This window comes from Chelonoidis abingdonii, chromosome 6 (assembly GCF_003597395.2).
Source record: "Chelonoidis abingdonii isolate Lonesome George chromosome 6, CheloAbing_2.0, whole genome shotgun sequence".
In the NCBI taxonomy this organism is placed as follows: Eukaryota; Metazoa; Chordata; order Testudines; family Testudinidae; genus Chelonoidis; species Chelonoidis abingdonii.
Window position 1 is genome coordinate 13,102,334 of NC_133774.1, and position 16,430 is coordinate 13,118,763.

The 16,430-nt window shown below is 41.2% G+C and overlaps 1 protein-coding gene across 4 annotated transcripts in view; it reads right to left on the reverse strand.

Annotated features, from left to right (window-relative positions):
• EPG5 (ectopic P-granules 5 autophagy tethering factor) overlaps positions 1-16,430 on the reverse strand; it is an 82,258-nt gene that overhangs the window by 13,046 nt on the left and 52,782 nt on the right. For all 4 annotated transcript variants that reach the window (XR_004372119.2, XR_004372118.2, XM_032768969.2 and 1 more), the window contains exons 28-37: positions 15,965-16,107; positions 13,704-13,860; positions 11,869-12,063; positions 10,923-11,136; positions 9,865-10,019; positions 9,509-9,716; positions 8,530-8,605; positions 7,284-7,387; positions 5,005-5,180; positions 2,550-2,735 (exon numbers count right to left, since the gene is read on the reverse strand). Coding sequence is in view for 2 of the 4 variants with exons in the window: in XM_032768969.2 (XP_032624860.1) it covers positions 2,550-2,735; positions 5,005-5,180; positions 7,284-7,387; positions 8,530-8,605; positions 9,509-9,716; positions 9,865-10,019; positions 10,923-11,136; positions 11,869-12,063; positions 13,704-13,860; positions 15,965-16,107 (1,614 nt within the window). In the remaining 2 variants the exon portion in view is untranslated. The remainder of the gene's footprint in view (positions 1-2,549; positions 2,736-5,004; positions 5,181-7,283; positions 7,388-8,529; positions 8,606-9,508; positions 9,717-9,864; positions 10,020-10,922; positions 11,137-11,868; positions 12,064-13,703; positions 13,861-15,964; positions 16,108-16,430) is intronic.

The window sequence follows — 16,430 nt, forward strand, 5'->3', positions numbered from 1 at the left end:
TGCACCAAAGTTTTAGGTCTTTGCTTAATACTGTTTTCCAGTTTTGAACAGCCCTGGGCCAACCGGGAATAGATGCAGATGTGGGCTGCATCAGGACCAGCGGCAGTTCAAGCTAATTGTACTTAAATATCAGACAGGAAAATGAAAAGAGCTCCTATAGATTTTTACATGGGGGAGAAGGGTAGCCTCTCTAGGAAGAGTCTTCCAGGGCTGCTGGGGAAGAATCACCGGGAGGAGTGAGATAAAGACTCAGTGGTGGGGACAGGCATGTTTATTTGTTTTTTTACAACCCCTACAAAGTCACTGGAGGCTCAGTTGCAGCTAGATCACTGCTTCTTACAACCACTTTGTATGACAGAACAACTTCCACTTAAGCAATACACAAAATATGACGAAACAATCAAATCTCTTGGCCCTTCCTGGACTACAGCTGTTTATTACATTTAAGAGCAGCACACTTCAGTTAATCATTCCCTGCTTGAGAGAATACAGCAGCCTGTCTCCTTGTAGAGGGCTGACGCCTCATTAGAAAGGCTTGGAAACAGATATCTATATGGATTCATCAAACGTGTCTCCCATCTCCCCCAAGCTCTGGACCCATATGTTAAAAACTGATAAATTCAATTCACACAATATAAAAGTCCAGTCTGAATTAAACTGAAACATAGCTATGGCTTATTCTCACAGAAAGGCCCTAACCAGTGAATTGTTCTTATTTACAGAGGCCATGGAGATTAGGGTGAAGCAATAAATTTTATTTAATCCACCAGGGTAAATCGGGCTTCTCAAATGAAGATGTCTCACTGTGGGCACTGGAAAGCTACCTCAAAAGAGGGAAGTGGCCCAGTGGTTAGGGCACCAGGTTGGGACTTGGGTAACCTGGCTACAAGTCCCAGTTCCACTAAACACTTCCTGTATGATCTTCGTGCCTCGGTTGCCCATCTGTAAAATGGGGATAAGAGCACTTCCCTGCGTGTTGAGAGGATAAATACATTACAATGGTGAGATGCTCAGATATGCTAAAGGGAACCAAATACATGTTGTGATGGTGACAGACCAGATGCCAGCTCAGACCAGAGCCAGGTCAATTCACTTGTGTATTAGCATAGATCCAAGTGATTGTTAAATGTCTGAATGTATTTGGTGTTTAAACATAATGAAAATGAATGGGTCACTACTTGCATAGTTTTCAATCATTTGTGTCCTGTTATAATGTTATGGCAAATATTTACATAACAAATACACCTCTAACTAAAGCTGTGTGAAATGCAAATGAAGAGCTTTATCAGTAAAAAGGCTAATTTCAAAGCACATGGTCAGTTTGTGTGATGACCTGAGGTCAAATAGACACAAAATGCATTCGGGTAGCGTCACTGTCAGATGTTGTCTGCAGCGATAGCTCAGTGGTTTGAGCATTGGCCTGTTAAACCCTGGGCTGAGAGTTTAATCCTTGAGGGGGCCACTTAGGGATCTGGGGCAAAAATCAGTACTCAGTCGTGCTAGTGAAGGCTGGGGGCTGGACTCAATGACCTTTCAAGGTCCGTTCCAGTTCTAGGAGATCGGTATGTGAGGTGTTGTCTGTGAGAAGAAGCTGTAGGTCTGGATTCAAGGAAAGATCCTTCATCTCTGGACTCTTTGGACTCTTACAGGGAAGTGTACCAGATGCAAAAGTAGAGATCCCCAGAAATCATCTGGGTCCCGTGAAAAGGTTTTCGGGGAAACAGGCAGTTTATTACATGACTGCAACCATTTGGAATTCCTCACCTGTACTTAGATTTTACCTGCTTTAACCTTTCAATAACTCTCATTTCCTTTTCTTAGCTAATAAAAGCGTACTTAGTTTACTATAGAAATTGACCACCAGCATTGTCTTTGATGTAAGATCTAGAGCACCAGTTGATCTGGGCTAAGTGACTGGTCCTTTGGAGGGAGCAACGTGATGTGGTGTGATTTTTGGCCTAGTGACCTTTTATCACAAAGCTCAGTTTGTCTGGGTGTCAAGACAGACTGAAGGGAATGTCTGTGACTCCAGGGTAAGACTAGTGTAGTGATCCAACAGTTCTCATTTGTCAGTGGATTGTGGTGAAATCTAATTATAGAAAGCACCAGCAGACTGGGCGGCCTGTACTGGTTTTTGACAGTTTGCCCCTAGGCGGGCACGCACAGTTGACAGCCACTCCAGACAGCGTGACATAAATATCTAAGATAGACAGACCCAATGGATCCAGGTTTGGACACAGTTCATGGGATTTCTTTTACCAGTGTGCTGCAGCTCAGGCAGGGTTTAGATATGGTAGACTTGCTTCCCTGGTAATGGCAATTAACAGAGATTAATGGATGCAAGGTATATTTCTGTAAACCTGATGGACCATTCTGTCAGCCTATCAGACACATTGTCTGGCCTCAACCATTAATATGGTGGCTTCCAATTGCCATCTCCCCGTAGGTCATCTGCATAGGTCCCCATAGCACATAGACGTCTAAGCTTTGTTTAAGTTTGTGACAAACTCAAGGCAATCTGATCCATCTCTGAACCTTTTCAAAGTTACCTCTTTGCTTGTAAGTTGTTCCTCCTTTGCCAACAGAACCACCATATAGAGAAAGCAGACAATCATACTGTATGTTTCAGGAACAGGCTTGGGATTCCAGGCATCAGATAGGACGCTGACCCAGTTTACGTCACATAAAATAGAACCCAAGAAAATGAAACAACTCTTCGGGCTGCCTCGTTCAACCTAGGAGAAAACAGACAGGCACCTTTATTTTATTTAAATTTAAACAACTCAGAAGACATTGTCCATAGCGTTAGGCACCCTAGCATCATTAATAAAGCAATTCAACCTCCACAGCTTTAAATAAGCCATTCAACAGGACCTCAAGACAGCCAGTCATCTGCAAAAATTCCCTTCTACCCCTTCATCATCAAGGAAGTATAACCCTCAAGCCCTCTCAAAAACCCCAGTCAAAGAAATGTCTTTTGTAGTATGTCCAGAAGGCCACCAAATTCAGACTATTTCAAATGCAGAGACAATATTCAGGCTATTGTGGACTTTCAGTTGCAAAATTGCAATTGGCTTTTCTCTCTTTGGGGAAGACCAAAATATTCTGTAACAATTTCAGACATGCATGGACAATGCAACACCGGCAGGAAGGCAGTAAAGGTTCTGGAGGAAAAATTCTGGAGTTGCACCACTATCTGTACTACAATTTTAGGGTGCAAATCAGAAGCAGTCAACTAGAAAATGGAAGTACGGTGATCATCATTTTAGTTAGCATAAAACTGGTTTATAATCCACTGATTGATACTACATGCATTGTCTATATATTGATACTTATTTTCCAAAGTCATGTTAATTATGCATTATAAGCTGTCCTTGGCGCAAATGCCTGAAAGCCTAGAGCCAAGCTGACAAAATCATTCTTAGAAAGTTTAATACCTCACTGCATGGTGACAATGGCTAGGCAGCTGGTATGCTGTGACCACTGCCCATGGGCTCCGTCTTTCTGGGGTATCCTCCCATTGTCTCGTGTCTTATATGTAGAATGTAAGCTTTTTGGGACAGTGACCATGTTTTTGTTCTGTGTTTGTACAATGCCTACCACGATGAGGCCCTGGTTCACGAGTAGGACTTATTATTTATATGCATTGTGGTAGTGCCTATATTAACGGAAAGGAAGTGATTCAGTGGTTAGAGCACTAGCCTGGGCCATGGGAGAATTGGGCTCAATTGCTGATCCACCACGCAAATCCTATGTCATCTTGTGCAAGTCACTACATGTTTCAGTTTCCTATCTGTAAAATGGGGATAACAACACTGCCCTACCTCACAAGGAGGTTGAAGATAAGAACACATGAAAAGCCAAACTGGATCAGACCAAAGGTCCATCCAGTCCACTATCCTGAATTCCAACAGTGGCCAATGACAGGTGCCCCAGAGGAAATAAACAGAACAGGTAATCAACAAGTGATCCATCCCATCGTTCGTTTCCAGCTTCCATGTTCTCTGTATGCATAAATATCCTCTGTGTGTTCCATTCTATGCATCCGATGAAGTAGGTTTTAGCCCATGAAAGCTTATGCTTAAATAAATTTGTTAGTCTCTAAGGTGCCACAAGTACTCTTGTTCTTTTTGAAGCTAGGGACAGCATTCGTGCCCATTCTGGCTAATGCCATTGATGGACCTATCCTCCATGAACTTATCTAGTTCTTTTTTGAACCCTGATATAGTCTTGGCCTTCACAACATCCTCTGGCAAGGAGTTCCACAGGTTGACTCTGTGTTGTGTGAAAAAATACTTCTGTTTGTTTTAAACCTGCTGCCTATTAATTGCATTTAGTGACGCCTAGTTCTTGTGTTATGAGAAGGAGTAAATAACATTTCCTTATTTACTTTCTCCACACCAGGCATGATTTTATAGACCTCCATCATATTCCCCCTTAGTTATCTCTTTTCCAAGCTCAGAAGTCCCCGTCTTATTAATCTCTCATATGACAGCTGTTCCATACCCCTAATCATTTTTCTTGCCCTTTTCTGAACCTATTCCCATTCCAATAATCTCTTTTGAGATGGCGTGATCACATCTGCATGCAATATTCAAGATGTGGGCGCATCATGGATTTATATAGAGGCAATATGATATTTTCTCTATCTTATTACGTATCCCTTTCTTCAATGATTCCCAACAGTCTGTTTGCTTTTTTGACTGCCACTGCACATTGAGTAGATGTTTTCAGACTGCGATGCTCAGACATCATAAGTTCAGATAGTACCACTGAGGGCCATACATCAATGTAACAATCTCACAGTAATAGTATCATACTGATAAATTATGATAGCATTAATAATAATAAATAATATATTGTAATAGCAACCCTCAGATTCTACAATAAACCTAACTGATGTACTCTTTGGCTAAATAAACTGCAACAGACATCCATTTAATTTCAAAGACGGAATTAACTAAAGTATAAATGGTCTTATTTCAATACGCATTAGGTGCTTACTTTAAAGAATTCTTCCATGAGCATCTGATCTGGGTGCATCTCTCTCCATGGAAGCCTGCTGAATTCAGCATGGAAAGTATAGAGAATGAATTCTGGCATTTTGGGGGCTGTGCATGAGTCACAATAATGCATCAGATGTAACCAGAGAGCCCCACGGTGGCCTGGCAACAACTTATCTAGATTAAAAGGAAACAGCCCATTTAAAACACAACTCCAGGAAAACCTAGCCAAACATGGACAAATCTGACTATAAAGGGGACACACACACTACCAGTTCTTTCATGGACAGAACATTCAAAGAAAAAGGACATTTTCTAAGCTTTGTTTGTTTCAATCTATAACTCAAGTGCTCTTCTATTGAACATTGCTCACTCTGAAAAAGTTAATTGGACAATAAGAGTTGTAATCAGAGATCCTAGAAATCCGAAAAACGTGGAATTTGCATTTTTAAAAGAGATCATGAATCAGCCCTAAAGACCATGTCACTGAGTTTGGGAAGGACGACTTTCATGTTGATGATAATGTGCTGTTCTGGACTGCATGCAGCAAGGCTGTAGATTACATTCGAAGGCAGACAGTTGTAGAACACATGGAAAGCGCTAAACTGAATGAAAAGAAACAAAAAACAAGAGCCTGAAACGGCAGGGCCATCAACAGCAAAGAAACAATGCACTGTGAGTGGGTCATTCAAACGTTTTACAACTGCAAATATATCAATAAGACGTGTTCAACTGATATATATGTGTGTGTGTGTGTGTGTGTGTGTGTGTGTGTGTGTGTGTATATACACACATACACACGCACACATATACACATACATATATACACACACATACATATATAGTGGCTAGGCAACTACATATATTGTGGCTAGGGAAATTGAAGTTCAGCATTTCGTTTTAATCGCAAAAAAACACAGATTGTTATGCTTTTCTTATCAGAAAACTTTGGGATTTTTATCATGGAAAACTAGGATCCCAGTTCATAATCCACTTCGTTCTGTACGTAGTGAACTGGTTCTTGCATCCTTTCAAAACTGTTAAAGGATTTGGAAACTGTCAAAGGCATCACAACATATTTTTCTTTCATTTCTACTGTCACCAGCCTGAATTCAGCTCAGCCACCCCAAATTATTACCGTGTAGTGGTTGTTTAGTGGCCCTTATAATATGAATTAGTGGTGACAGTTCCATTGCTGGTGGATAAGCATTTACATGAATATAAAAAACACCATGACAAATAGCAACACTGTTTGCAATCTCAACAGCCGTGTCTAAGAATGGATGAGCCTGGAGATGAGGTTGTCCCTCCAGATTAGGGGTTGACACACATTAGCAGGCTAATGACAGGAAGGTCACAGTCTGGGCAGCAGCAGTACATGTGCACTGTTGATAAATGGATGCAGTGAATATTCAGGATGGCCAGTCAGGCACCCTCCATCAGCAGTAGTTACACACAAAGTTTTGAAACAAACAAACCCCCTATTTTGTCTAGAACTGTTGCCATCTATTCTGTGGCTGTGTAATGGGGATATCCTTGTAAAATACCATGGTGTTAAAGTTCAAGCCCAGCAGCACTCATATGCATGTGCCCAGTGGCCATGGCCCACACCCAAGAACTCTCTCACACCCAATGGCTTGCCAGGAATCCTAGAACATGAAAGATTAATTGCTCAAACCCTGCCCAAAGCCCTTCTCACTCCCAGCCCTCAGCTAATGACAACACCCGGATCACTCCCCGTTAATCCTCCTGCTTTACCACCTTTATGACATGTGACCATGAACCACCGTACTAAGGATGAACCCTCCCAATTCTCAGATGACTAATGAACATTTCAGAAAACTGATTTGGGCACTGCAACACCTCGAGTGCCCTCTCATGGGGGGTTCAAGAATGCACAAATATCTGTTTGAGAATATCTCCTAGTGATTCAGGACCAAGATAGGAAGTTCTTCAAACTGCATCTGCCATTGGAACCAGAAATATTTGTGGTTGGTTTTAAATCTCCCTCTTCTCCTCTCCAGGCCCTTTGCCAGAACTTTTTGCTTTCCCCTCTCTAACCTTTCTAAAAATCTACCCTTCCTCTCTGTCCATGCCACTAAAATCTTTTTCATTTCACGAATGAGTTAGAGGACTGTGCTTATAACAGAACAACAGACACAAGCTTGGCTAGAAATTCATACCCACCGAAGACATCCACCCAAAACACTGGTTGAGCTGCTAGGGCAGAAAGTGCAACTGGAGAGAAACAACATGAGCATAAATCTGGACTTCACCCACCTTTAAAGCTTTGGTGTAAAACCAATATGCAATCTGTGAACAACTGTACCATACTTGAGGCTAGAGGAGTGTCACTCTCCAACCAGGGGTAGCATTGCTGTTTACTTCAAAAGACAAACAATGAAGTTGTGTCACTGCATTTATCAAGCCATTAGGAGTAATAAACATTTATGTAATTCAAAAATATCTGCACAAGCCACCCTACCTTGTCCCTGGATGGGAATATTACAGGTGTGCGCACTCCATTCAGACTCAACCATTTACATTCACCTGTTCCTTGCTTAGAACAGGTACACATTATGGGACTGTAGTAAAGCAACCCTTGAGGTCCACAGTATTATCTAGTCACCCAAGCCAACGTTCCCAGATCTCTTTCACAAGTGCCAAGCTACAGAACATGCCAGCAATAGTCAACTTTTCAATTATATGCGGGAAATACATTCACAGCTAAAGACGATCGGGGATTTAAAAGGAAACCGCACCGAAACTGCTAACATGAGAACTGTTTCCCCAAGTGAAAACTCTGAGATGTATTTGAAAACACACATCCCACAGCAGGTATAATGCTAGGGCTGACTCATGCTGAAAAGTAACATGGAAGACATCAGTATTATGGAAGCTGAAGGGAGGAATCTGGAAGCCACTTTTTTAATCTGTGTCCAGTACTAATAGCCAGCATCCATATTTTTCTTTTTATCATCTATGGTTCCACACCAGTGTTGAGTCAAGTGTAGAAGGTCCAGAAAGGACTGTCCTGCTATGGCAAGATATTTTTTGTCCTGACAGTAGCAAGTTATTAGCTCTCAGTATGGACCCTGGTCCCGCAGCCTGGCAACAGTTCTTTTCCATTTGTCCAAGACTGAGTGAAGCAAGTGTAGGACAGTGGATTAAGGTAATTCATTTACTGTGTGTGTTTTTTTAAAGACACTACTGAAAAGCTAGGCGCCTCTCCAGGTTTTATCTGAAACTCAAGTCAAACACAACACTGACTGGAATGAGTGAGAGGACTCTGACCAAGAAATTTTCTTAGTGAAGTGCAATTCCTTAAAAAAATTAAGATAAAAACCAGTGTTCTAATGAGTTCATTGATTAGTTCCACAATTGATCAATGACATGACTTTAAATTATAAACAGGTTTGCTGGTTAAACAGAGGATTACAATGAAGCCATTACTTTAAAAAAATACCCTTTTGTTTAATAGCAACAGTTCATGTAATTATAAAAATTAAATTGCATTAGTGTTTACCTGACATTATCTCTATTTAAAACCAGAATCCATGGTTTAAAGAGTTCAGTGATGGTTGAATGCAAGGACTGCACCACTAAAAAACAAACACACACAAACACACACAGCTTTGTTACTCAAGTATAATGGTAGCAATCAAATTACACACAGCCACCAAACCTGGATAAAAGATCTTAACCTCCTCTGTTGAAGGAGGAGGTTAAGATCTTTTATCCAGGTTTGGTGGCTGTGTGTAATTTGATTGCTACCATTACCAGACTAAATCATGGGCAAATGAAGACTGGAAATAAACTAATAAGTACTTTATATTTTCCAATAGCTTCACAAACATTACCTCATTAAATCTCACAACCCCTATCAGGTAAATATTAACACAATTTTTATAAAATGAATCACTGGAGTGAAGGGACTTGCTAAAGGCAAAAAGGGTCTGTGTCAGAACTGAGGAGTTTAGTTCTCACTCCTGTATTCAAATCACAATGCCATACTTCTTTCTCTGAAAACAGTGGAAGCAGCACATATGCATCTGAAGAGAATCTGGCACCAGGACACACAACTCTCTGCAGTAAATCTAGATTTCTCCCATCACCATAGAGGGGGGAAGTTGCACAGCATGCCTGCAATGTGAAGTACTAAAGACAAAGTGTTCCCACAATATCCTGTCCTGTTTTTTTTAAAATGCCAAATAAAGATCAACCTGAATTTCCTGAACTCTGGATAAGTGCGGGTTGATTATGTTCCCTGGGTTCTTTGACTGCAGCTCCTGATAACTTGGCTCATATGGAGCCTTGGCTCTGGGGAGATCCTAAATTCCTTAGGAGTTAGACTAAATGACTTCACAGCTCATAAGCGACAGCTGAGATCTTTATAAGGCTTGGCCCTCTACTGTATTTACAAATGCAAAGGTCTTCAATAGAAGATCTTAACCCACTAGATTGTGGATATTTAAAGTTGAATAATTTGCTTTTATGCACATTACCTGCTAGAATTCTGCTGCTGCCAACTGGTTCTTGTGCTAAACTGACCACCTCAGAATCAATAAGCCGTTTCACAAGGTATTCCAGCAATGTCTTCACTTCAGTCATGTAGGGACTCCACTTTGAAAACAGGCCAAAGCTCCTGAAATCCAATGAAGCTAACCGTAGCTTGCAGAAAGACTTGCAAAGCCATTCTATTGTCTCTGTAACCTGCAGAGAGTGGACAGCTCTGAATCAACCAAGGAGGATACAAATTCAGGAGAACAGTATTACAGAGCTCTGTTGCTGTTCAATGGTGGATACTGATTTCAGCTGAGAATTACAGTAAATTTCAGAGATCAGCTAGAAAGCTTCCCACCTGTTCTGCAGACAGAAGGATTTTTGCAGCATTTCGCAGTACTGGACTTTTAGTGGAGTCACCCTTGCTCCTTCGTTCACTTTCTGAGGTACCGCAACCCAAAGTTTTAAGCAATGCCTTCCAACAGTCAGGGCTAAGGAGCTGCTCTGAAGAACCTTAAGACAAAAAGAATGGGAGTTGTGTTTTTTATTTAGGAAAAAGACATTAAAATCATAATGATAACTTTAATTCCTCTTTCCTAATATTAGCCATAGGAGCCTGCCATTAGATCGACACGTACAGCCGATCAGAAAACTGTGTGAGAGACGGTGACTTTAATCTTAGGATATTAAAGGTATTCCCCAGATGTGGATATTTTAATGTTCAGATTTAGTGTGAGTGTTATTTTTATTACAGCTTACAGGGCCTCAACTGCAGTAGGGGCACTATGCAGACATAGCATGAGACAGATAATGCCTTCAAGAGTTTACAACCTAACAAGCAAGACAACGGGTGAAAGAAAAGAAGTATTGTCACCCCATTTTACAGATGGGGGAACTGAGGAATAGCGAGATTAAGGAATTCCCCCAGTCACACTGGACATGTATGGCAGAGCTGAGAATCAAACCCAGGGTTCCAGAATTCCAGTGTTTTAACTACCAAGATTAGTCAAAGGTGTCTCAAAAATATGTTGTAACACAATTGACAGCAAAATGGCTCATTGATATGAGACACTCCAACTTTGCTAGTGAGAGAAAGCTCTGCTCTGCTTCCCTGCAGCAATGCAGGCTGAAAAATCTATCACCCCAGATCTGTGGATCTTGGTATCAAAGAAAACGTAGCTTTTTAGTACAGCTAACATACAATTAGCAGAAAATGCACACTCAAATCTGTATTTACTAAACTGTGACAACTCTGAAATCATACTGTATTTGTGGTGATTTAACTGCACTGCAATCTCTCTCCATACCCCAGTCCAACTCTTAGGAGTTTAAATATTGAAGCAGTCTAGTACAGTTCAATGTACTAGTTATTTTAAAATTAATCTGAGGCTTGCCCTGGTTGACTCAGATACTCACTTTGCATGAGCAGTCTTAGAAAGTCACTGTAATGGTCAGGGAACTGGTACTGAAGAAGATATGTCCAGTGCTTGCAGAAAATACTAAATGGCATCAAAATGTCTTCTTCAGGCTCAAGTCCACAGGCACTGAGTGCCAAGTGAATGGACTCCAGAAGCCGGGTACGTTCAGACAGAGGTGGCTTAGTGAGGTTTAGCCATTGTGGGAGGTCAAACTAAAACAGAAGAGAGGCAGTATTTGTTCAAGAAAGATCTATGTTAAAAACAGAGTTAATAAAAGAGCTAAATTTTAAGAATAAAGGACTTGCTGGGACAGAATAAAGATATTTTTGTTTCAAGACAGGCCAGGAAAGAAGGGATGGCTGCATGGCTCATAAGTTTGAAAATGGAGACAGCGTCTGTCTAACCTCTAGGTTATCTGTTCAAATCCAATCTAGGTCAATAGTGACTGAACGTAATCATTACCCAATGGCTGCTCGGCTGCCTCCGTGAAGTGTGTTGGGGCATTCAGTCAGCTTCCCAGTGGACATGTGTCTGTGTCTCCAATACTGCTGTCACAATGGGATTGATTGGCTCCCATTGATTGGATCCTCTTCAGAGGTATCAAGGATGGAATGAGCCAAGCATCCCAAACCTTCCTTTGACCCCAGCTCTGAAGTAAAACTTGCTGAAAGGGAAGCACTAGAAAGCTTGTACTGCTGCGGCCCATGATGGGAAATGATATCTTTATAGTCTCTTATATAGTGTTCACCTCCAGCCCCGCTTCAACTTAGCCACAATAAGAGCAGGGCTGTACTAGTAATATACTCCTAACGAGTAATTCATCACTGCTACTTAAAAATCAGGAATGTATTTCTCTCTGTTAGTATGAATTCATATTCTTTTGGAAAACAGACCTGAGATGCAACCCGTACAACACTATATTATGAGCATGCAGAGCATGTTACCTTCGTCAGCAATGTGAAAACAACATCACTGTTGTCATCACTGAGAAACGCCACAACTTTTTCATACAAATTGACAAATTCATCAGGTGAGGCAACTGGAGTGAAGTAGGGAGAAAGCAGATTACAGAGTCTTCGATTCTGTAGGATGGTTTGGAGGACTAATTTGCATTCAGATTTGGTCCCGCTGATAAATACCTTAAAAGAGAGTCAGTGTCATTAAAGAATTCCTGGAGAATGTAGTTTCATTCTTTCCAGCAGGCTTTTCTAGGGGTGGAGAATTCAGTTGGATTACGATTCTCTCAAAAAAACAGATAATCCAGTGCGTATCTTTTTAAATACATCCCATCAGGTCTGTCTCTGGGAGTACATAAAAAGTACTCTTAAAACGCAATACAAACTGAACTGAGCTCTTTGGGGCTGGGACTGTCTTTTTTGTTCTGTGTTTCTCCAGGACCTAGCCAGTAGGATCCTGGTCCAGGATCTGGGCTCCCAATAATACAAATAAACAAGCATAACAGAAACACCCTCCTCCAAAATCCATTTGTAAAATAAATATGTTCCACCACTGCCTATAGCAAAAGCCCAAGTAACTCCAAGAAAGTGTTACACCACGGTTCTAGAAGTCAGAAATTCTGGCTCAGATGGGCCAATGAGAGAAATGAATTCCTGATTTAAGAGCCCTTCCTCCTGTCACTATACATCTGAAACGTAGGGACAGTAAACAAGAACTCTTCAGCTGATCTCAAATGTGACAGTGGCGCATCGTGAAAGTGGTACCTAAAACAGAAACTATACCAAGTTTAATAAATCAACATAAACACCATGAATTGCTAATGGCTTCTCTGGAGCACTGGTATAATAGGCTTCCTATAGTTAACACTACCAAGCAGTAGGAAACATGTTTTGCATCAGCAGTATCTCCTGACCGGTGTACTACATCAGGGGTCTCAAACATGCAGCCCGCAGAGTTATTTGCTGTGGCCAGCAAGCTCCCTGTGCCCCTCCAACTTATTTCCTGCAGCTGCCAAGTTTTCCCTCCCTCACAGCCACCCCTCCCCCCAGTGCGCCATGTCCCCACCCCTCTGCCTACCTCCAGGCACTTTCTGCCGCCAAACAGCTGTTTGGTGGCGCTTAGCACTTTCCAGGAGGGCAGGGGGACGAGTGGGGAGCTGTGCATTCAAGGGAGGAGGCAGAGAAGAGGTGAAGAGGCAGGGATTTGAGGAAGGGTTGGAATAGGGGTAGGGAAAGGGCAGAGTTGGGGTGGGGACTTTGGGGAAGGGGTTGGAATGGGGCAGGAAAGGGGTGGATTGGGAGTGGGGAAGGGGTGAAGTTGGGTAGGGGTGTCAACGATTCGGCCCTCAGGCCAATGTACTAGTCTTCATGTGGCCCTCGTGGTCATTTGAGTTCTACATCAAGCATACTGCAACAGTTTAATCTGAAGGTGACAAAGGCACAGATGACTGGACAAGTCCATGGAAACAACAAAATAGTCAACCAATGAACCAAAATGCTAAAATGTCATTGTAAGCAGTGCAGCTACCTGGGATTCAAAGGGCAAACTGAAGATCTAGACTTCTTAACTATTAAACTCAATAAATTTCTTCTCACATTGAGCCTGCAGTATCTATAGCAAGCATCTCAGAACAATCTTCATGCTGCTTGTTTGTGACACTACTGAGGTATTACGCAATGTGGTGGTAGGAGAATGAGTGGCATACTTAGCTATGAATTCCCAGACATCTGTGGATTTATTTTAGACCCCAGATATTAGTAGACGGATGGGATTAAAAAACTGTGAAGCATGCAGAATTAGAGCGTATACAAAATAAACTTACTTGGCCGAGGATCTCGATGCAGGAGGTAAAGAACTGTCTTGTGGGTGGATGGCGCTGAGTTTCATCACACACAAAATCTATTACTGCAAAGAACAAGCTAATGCCAACTTTCTGAATTCTAGACGTAGGCTGCATCTTGTAGATATTTATTAAGGCTCTGCAAAAGAATGCATATAAAACTACTAGTCTGTATATAAATTATCACCCATAATAAAATCCATATTACCAGGGCTGGTAATATGACTTTTGGTTTGGTGGGATTTTTTAAGAGTGGTTCTTGAAAAAATGGCTCCCGTATATAAAAGTAGCAACTTAGATCTTGACCTTTGTAATCAGAGTCAGATACAGTCACTTTATTTTCAAAAGATTTTACTGCATTTTACTCATTAGCCATGAAGAACTAGCATAAAGTATAGAGAGGTGATATTACTGTACCTCTATATTAGACACTGGTATGGTTACTGCTGGAATACTGCATCCAGTTCTGGTGTCCACAATTCAAGAAGGATGTTGGTAAATTGAAAAGGGTTCAGAGAAGAGGCACAAGAATGATTAAAGGATTAGAAAATATGCCTTAAAGTGATAGATGCAAGGAGCTCAATCTATTTAGCTTAACGAACAGAAGCCTAAGAGGTGATTTCATCACAGTCTACAAGTACTTATATGGGGAATACATTTGATAATAGGCTCTTCAATCTAGCAGAGAAAAGTAGAATACAAAATGTGTATAATGCACATGTACAAAATGGGAAATGACTGCCTAGGAAGCAGTATTGCAGAAAGGGATCTGGGGGTCATAGTGGACTACAAGCTAAGTATGAGTCAAAAGTGTAACGCTGTTGCAAAAAAAGCAAACACTCAGACGTATTAGCAGAAGTGTTGCGAACAAGACATGAGAGGTAATTCTTCCACCCCACTCCAGGCTGATTAGGCCTGAACTGAAGTATTATGTCCAGTTCTAGACACGACATATCTGGAAGGATGTGGACAAATTGGAGAGAGTCCAGAGAAGAACAACTAAAATGATTAAAGGTCTAGAAAACATGACCTATGGAGGGAAAATTTAAAAAATTGGGTTTGTTTAGTCTGGAAAAGAGAAGACCGAAAGGGGACACGATAACAGTTTTCAAGCACATAAAAGGTTGCTACAAGGAGGAGGAAGAAAAATTGTTTTTCTTAACCTCTGAGGATAGGACAAGAAGCAATGGGCTTAAATTGCAGCAAGTGAGGTTTAGGTTGGACATTCTTCACTTCAGGGCGGTTAAGCACTGGAATAAATTCCCTAGGGAGGTTGTGGAATCTCTATCGTTGGAGATTTTTAAGTGTGGGTTAGACAAACACCTGTCAGGGATGGTCTAGATAATTAGTCCTGCCACAAGTGCAGGGGACTGGACTAGATGACCTTTCGAGGTCCCTTCCAGTTCTATAATACAAGTCAAAAGCTGGAACTTGAAGCTAGATAAGTTCAGACTGGAAATAAGGTGTCAATTTTTAAACAGCGAGAGTGATTACCCCCTGAAACAAATTTAGCCATGGTCATGGTAGATTCTCCATCATTGGCCATCTTTAAATCAAGACCGGATCTTTTTCTAAAGGATCTGCTCTAGGAATTATTTTGGGAAAGTTCTATGGTGTGTGTTACAGAGGAGGTCAGACAAGATGAATACAATGGTCCCTTCTGGCCTGGGAATCTAGGAATCTATTTTTGTGAACCATCAACAGAATTGTTTACCGAGTGCCAATCAATTACACCTTGGCAAACTCTGAATCGTAGCTCTGACTATCAAAGCACTATTGAGTGCATTGGGGAAAGTCCATAAACACTGACATTATAAACACCTATTTTTAGTTTATGGCGGATCTAAATGCTGTAAAATTTTGCTGTGGCCTGATATTTAGTATATCATGTCATTGCACAAAGAAAGTGTTGTCATTTGCTTCTGCAAATGAGTTTGAAAGCAATCGTTATCCTAGTGCAGAGTATAATAAATGAAAGTGTAACATGCAAAACACTATGAGATAAGATCGTCTGGATAAGAAAAGACTACTTCTGTTGTCAAAAGACAGTTACGCCTTTTGTTCGTGTGGTAGAGATCTGTGTTATGAATCAGTAAGTTTGAGGGTTCAAATCCTACCCATGACTCATACCGGTGGGCATTACAAAAACAGGAAAATAGATTTTGCCTTTTCTCTTGGCTGTACAGAAAGTCAAATTCTCGTTGTAAAACACTACCGTATATAGCAGCAATTGCGTTACTTACGTTATAAAGTTTTCCACATGCACAGCTGCTTCCACAATGCTCAGAAAAGGCGGCTTTGTGGCTTCTGCTTGTAGCAGTTTTACTTCTTTACACAGAGCGTGAAGCTGCTGGCTTATTTCTTCATTTTTATGCTTCCCTTCAAACTAAGGGAGATAGAGCCAGTTAACTACAATTTGAGAACCTTTACGAGACAAGTTGTTCTAAAATTCTTCCTCCCCTCACAACAAAAATGAAAAGAAACTGGAACCCAGCAGCAAGGTCCTGAAGAGAGAGGATTTCCTGATTTTGGGCACAGAGCATGTCTCAATCCTGCGGAATGTACTGCATAAGCACACACATCTTGATCATTTTTATAGTTAATGATCACGTAGTAACAAAATTTATGATCCTCTATTTAGTATTTTTAAATACATATAACCAAATGGATAAAACTTAAACCAGGGGCTCTCAAACTGGGGGTTGGGAA